Genomic DNA, 5,859 nt, shown 5'->3' on the forward strand with positions numbered 1-5,859 from the left:
AGGGGAAGATCGCCCTGGTCTGGGGGCAGAGGAAGCGGCACAACCAGGAGGGGCGGATCGGCAAAGGAGGAGAGGGAGTTTAGGGTTTGCTGTAAAAAAATTTTGGAGGAGGGTTTCATGGAGTAGGGCGGAGGATGATAGATGAGGGTTCTCGCCACAGATGAAGAAGATACGGTCAACATCAATTCATCTTCTCAACTTCTTAACTGGAACAAAATCAAATCAGAAAAATCCAATAAGATACCTGTGGACAATAGGCAAACGACTTCGCTTCCTTGAAAAAATGAATTAATTAAGCTGCTAGTTTATTAAGCAGGCAACAGGCATTAAGCTTTGCAGCAACAGGCATTCTACTGCAGCGTTTTCCTACAGAACAATCACGCGCTTCCATTGAACAGCTTAAACAAATTAATAATGCTCACAAGTTTGATAAACTGGTACAATCCCAACAACATTAATTATTACTTGATGGTTCTCAGAGATCAACAGGATCCACAACTCTCACGCAACGGAAGCCAAATTCTCCTGCCGACGCTTCTTCTCATTTGACAACTTCTTGGCGAAGTAGACGAGTCGATCCCTGTTCGATGTGGTCTCTCCCTTCCCATCCACCACCGGCTCCGAATGTCCTGTCTCCAGGTTCACCCTCGACACCGGCTTCTCCAGCAGTTTCTTCCCGATCTCCACCAAATTCTGCAAGTTCTTCTCCGTCGACTTATCCACGGAAGTCGAATCGCCAGTCAAAGTATCGTCCTATATATCATTCAGTTTGTTTATGCTTGTTTCAATTAGAATCGATGAATTTGGTACGATTTTAATGATGATGATGATTAATTATAATTTGTTAAATGCCTACCTGTATGCGAAGGTAACGGTCTTCACTGTCATGTGCCTCAAAAACATGTGCTAGATGGATATCCACCATCTCTGAGCTCGCCTGGGAGAAAATGTCGATGATGGGAGTATTTCCTCCGTTGTACAACCACCCGAGCAAGCCCCATCGAGCGCTCATCTGTGCGCTATAATTTTCCGCCTTTTTAGGTGTTCCGGTCCCGATCGAGAGCACCAGAAACCGACTGTAGTCGACCGGTTCGTACGACTTGAAATCCGTGTTCGATTTCAGTATCTGCTTCGTCACTTGGCTCATGGCCGATAACGTCTGTTCATGATCAACGTCACATATAAGAACTAGCTAGCTCCTAGATTAATTACGAGCAGAATATCCATTTAGATGTGCGTGTGTGTGAATTTACTGGGTTATTTGCCGCCACGCCGCCGTCGATGAGGTTGAACCTCTTCGTCGTTCCTTGATCGTCTTGGGTTTCAAAGTAATGCCCCGGGAGGTATGTGGGGGCGGCGGAGGTGCTGATGCAGATGTCCGACAGAAGAGCGTTCTTCAACGGGTTCTTCTCCGTCTGCGAACAAAACATTGATCACCATCGATATGCCTATAAAATAATCTTCATTCCCAAGAAGTATTAATTAGTTTAATTACCTCATAAGTGGAGAAGATGATGGGTTGAGAAATTTTGATGTCAAAAGTAGGGATGACGATGTTGGTCAAAGTTTGACTTAATTTTGTGTTGCCTAAGAGTTCCTGAATCTTTGAGCGAAGATACTTGCCATTGTATTTTGGTCCAGCGAGAGCACCCACAAAGTTCAGTGCTGAACTCAGGAACGGAGACCTGAAATAAATAAATAAATAGTAAAATTCTTAAATTAATTTTGATCCTTCATCCTAATTATCCAAAAATTTGTCATGTATATATAATTCTTATAACCTTTGCTGTGGAAAAATCTTGGGACTGTGATCCAAATAGAACTGAACAACGTCCTTGGCGGCGAACAGTGGTTTGTTATTCTCTCCGGGAGCGGCGAGCATGGTGGCGACAAGGCCACCGGTGCTCGTGCCGGAGATCACGTCGAAGTAGTCCGCTATTCTCGCATCAGGCCCGTCGAGTTTCTGCAACACCAAGAATTAATATAATTAACTTGAATCTCTCGGTATATATATATATATATCGTACCTGCAGTTCTGATTCAAGGAAGTCGATGATCGTCGCGGGGATCAGCCCGCGAACACCGCCGCCGTCGATGGAAAGGACGGTGATCCTCTTCCCGAGGGATGGCGGAGGCTTTGAGTCGGAGATGGCCGGATCAGTTCCATCGCTCGCCATGGTGTATTTGCGGACCTAAATCAGCTGCTGTGGTAATTCACTGATTGATCGAGAGAAAGAGATCTAGTTAAATATATAGAACGAGGAGCAGCAAGAGCCCAATAATTTAAGTGGGGGCTTGACGTTTTAATCATGCAGCTATATGAAATCGAAGTACATTGAATGAGTTGAAAACCAAAGAAAACGTGCAAATAATCCGCCAATAATTTAATTGATGTACGCTTAGAACGTCATGATGTGATCTTCCTCAAGGACATGTAGATTTCAATTTTCTGACTCGAATATAGTTGATATTGAAATGCTCTCTTTAATAGACTAGAAATGGATTTTGATAAAGATAGAAATATATATGGATTATGGATAAGCCGAGCACTTTCCAAAGCTGGCCGGCCAGAGGTATTATTTATTATAGGTGGTTCGATGACAATTAACTATTTTAATTGAGTTGTAAGTAAAACGTGTTTCTATGGCAGTCAGTGCATTGACTGGATCGGAGCGTTCGTCGAGGTCAGATCTGATAAATAGATGAGATTCAATCCATCTAACTAATAAATGAACCAGGGATCTGATCCAAGGATCCGGGAACAAAAGATCCCTGCTCGTTCGTCAACGGATTATCAAAATTCGCAGCTTTAAACCGTGCAGATCTGGACGCATTGCTCGATTAAAATATATATATAAAGAAAATCGGACAATGCAACTAACTTAGGAGAAAATTATGGGTCAATTTCCCATATAAAAAACTCTTACAAAATAATTACTTATTTTCAAAATAATAAAGTAAAAGACTCATTGCTCTAATTGTTATTTATTTATATTTAAAATTTAATTAGGAAATGATGATATGGTAGTGTTGTTTAAAATTATTATATGATTATTTTTCAAACATTTATTACTGAATCCCAATAATATTCTCTGAAATTTAAAATTTGTGTAAAACTGATCATGAACCGATTTTGATCACTTTAATCAAAATAATGATATTTTTTATTTAAAATTTGTAAATTGTTTTTCCCACCCCCTCTAACAGCACACCCCCTCTCTCTCCCCTATTAAATGACCTTTCTACCCCTCTTCTTTAAAATAACAAGTTATTTTATTTTTTTCCAATTTTATTTACTTTCTTAATTATATTTTTTTCAATTTTATTTACTTCCTTAGTTTTATTTTTTAAAATAAATTTTGTTTATTTTTTTTTCATCAATTTTTTTTTATTTTTTATCCATATTTTACTTTTAATTTTTTTATAAATAATAACTTATAAAATCTACTATTAAAAAAAAACATAGATTATAAGATATTGAATCCACTATCCCAATATCACATATCCCCGTGTCCCATTTATTATCTTTGTCCATCGTCATCGGCACCGCCGCGCGGCCTCCGGCTGTCGCTTCGATCAAAACTATATCCTAGGAGGAAGGTGAATGCGGTCGCCATCGACGCGATCAACCCCGAAATTCGGTCGGGTTTAAGTAAACTTTCCTTCATCGACGATCTGAGTCCCTACTTAAATTCGGCTGAATTTCGACGTCGATCACCCTGATAGTGACCCCCCGGGTTCACCTTCCTTTATGGTATAGTTATGGTCGGGGTGACGACCAGAGGCCGCCGGTAGTGAGTCGAAGCGACGAGTGGGATAGGAGGACAGAGAAAATTGAGGATAAAAGATCCAATCTCATATTACAAATATAAAAAAAAACATGACTTTTTTGTCGAGAAAATACTTTTAAAAAATAAAAAACATGGTATAAAGGTAAATAATATAATGGGACTGGGAAGAGAGTGTGTGCGAAAATCTACGACTAAAAAATAAATAAAAGATTATAAATATATAATAAAAAAATTTAAAAAGAATTAAAATTATAAAAAAAATTAAAAAACAAAAATCAATAAAATAAAACAAAACAAAATAAAAGGTGGCACTGCCAACAAAACTTAAAAAAATTAAAACAAACAAAAAACGTGAATAAAAAAACGTGAATGAGGAATAAGGAAAATGGTAGAAGAATAAATATCATTATATTTTATGATGGGTCTAGAGAGGGGAGGGTGTCAAAGGGGTGGGAAAAATAGCTCTCTTAAAATTTATCTCTTTGAACATCTTGTGGTCGTACTGTCCAACTTACTAGGGTTTATTATATTTCTCTATTACTTCATAGCCAATTGTCAAGTAAGGTAATATTAAATCTGGAGTGATTGATTGAACCCAACGAAGGTTTTCAACCATTTACTAGGATAAATTGTTGAAGTACATATGGAGATTCATTTTGACAACCAATATTCTCAAATTCACTACTTATTGAAAATTTTTTTTAATAACATCGTGTAATTAAGTGTCGAACTTTATCCCTCTGAAAGATCTAATCATATCATACCCAAGAGAACTAATTGTAACTAGGACTGAGCATTCAGTTTGATTTGAATGATCGAACTTTATTATTAAAATTAAATAAATTGAATTGTTTAAAATTTTAAAAATATTAATTTTTTAATATAAACTCAATCCGTTTAATATTTTTTTAAATCATATTTTTTAAAAAAATATTTTATAAAAAATTATTTAAATGGAAATCAAAATTTTAAATAAAAAATGAATTTCGAAATAAATGGAATAAATTAATTTAATTCGATCTATTATTTAGATTTAATCGAAGTCAAACGAAAATTGAGAAAGAAGGTAGTAACTTCACCTGGCCATCGGAAGGGTAGGCGAGTAGGCGACCTGCGCAGGGCTTGCTCGACTTTTTTTTCAAATTAAAATCTTCCTCTTTCTCTTTCTCGCTCTTTTTGTCATCGTCTTCCATCGCAGCTCTGTCCTACCGACTATTCTCGAGCTTGCTAGAAGCTCCTCAAATTATCATCGAAAATATAACGACGGTGCTTTGTTTAGCATTTTTTTACTTATATATAATCTATATATAATCTGTAAGGAATTTTACCAAATATATATCATTTCCGACATTTCATAACCAATGATAAATTATTTCATTTTAAATTATAATTCCCTCTAATCGTAATATATATTAGAAGGATTTATACTACAACGTATAAGTTCGACGTCTGCTACAACGTGTATCAGCTATTTGGACATTTAGCTACTACAACGTGTTGTAGCCACTTGGACATTTAGCTCCTATAACGTGTAGCAAATACTTGGATATTTAGCTGTTACTGCTACACGATGTTAATTAGCTACTGATCCTGTCGGGAAGCTGAGAAGACGAACCTGCCGGAATGACGTGTCTGGAAGGTTGACCGCATCCCCATGACCCGGTTGATGATCTGTCCTCTACGTTGACCAGATCGTCAGAAGTCCTCCTCCGGTCAACTGTACCTGTATCCAGCAACCGGGTTCCCCCGGTCTCTGGTACCTCGGTGCTCGAGGCGAATCCCACAGACATATAAGTAACCGCATAATAGTATAGCAATAAAATGAACAGATACCGAGTACGAGAACTTACCCTGGCCCAGGGGGGCGCCCTCGGATGGATGGAGGAGCTGATCGAGTCGCGGTCACCTGGAATAGTGAAGGCATCTGCGGCGACTAAAGAGGAGGTCCGGAGGTAGTGACATGGAGCCTAACACTGCGTGGCTCCGAAAGGTGAGATACAACCGAAATACAACGGCGACACGGCCGACATATGACATCGGCTCGCAGGCTGGAATATAACATACAGTC

General features: G+C 38.2%; 1 protein-coding gene across 1 annotated transcript; it reads right to left on the bottom strand.

Moving 5' to 3' along the window:
- Positions 1–390: 390 nt before the first annotated feature.
- Positions 391–2,224, bottom strand: LOC122010285 (patatin-like protein 2). The gene is made up of 6 exons (XM_042566764.1): positions 2,028–2,224; positions 1,782–1,963; positions 1,496–1,685; positions 1,254–1,415; positions 857–1,159; positions 391–753 (listed from the first exon to the last, which is right to left on the bottom strand). Exons 1-6 carry the CDS (start codon positions 2,175–2,177, stop codon positions 502–504), a joined length of 1,239 nt encoding a protein of 412 aa, XP_042422698.1. The 5' UTR covers positions 2,178–2,224; the 3' UTR covers positions 391–501.
- Between the last annotated feature and the right edge of the window lie 3,635 nt (positions 2,225–5,859).

The sequence above is a fragment of the Zingiber officinale genome, chromosome 8A (genome assembly GCF_018446385.1).
Source record: "Zingiber officinale cultivar Zhangliang chromosome 8A, Zo_v1.1, whole genome shotgun sequence".
Classification (NCBI taxonomy): domain Eukaryota; kingdom Viridiplantae; phylum Streptophyta; class Magnoliopsida; order Zingiberales; family Zingiberaceae; genus Zingiber; species Zingiber officinale.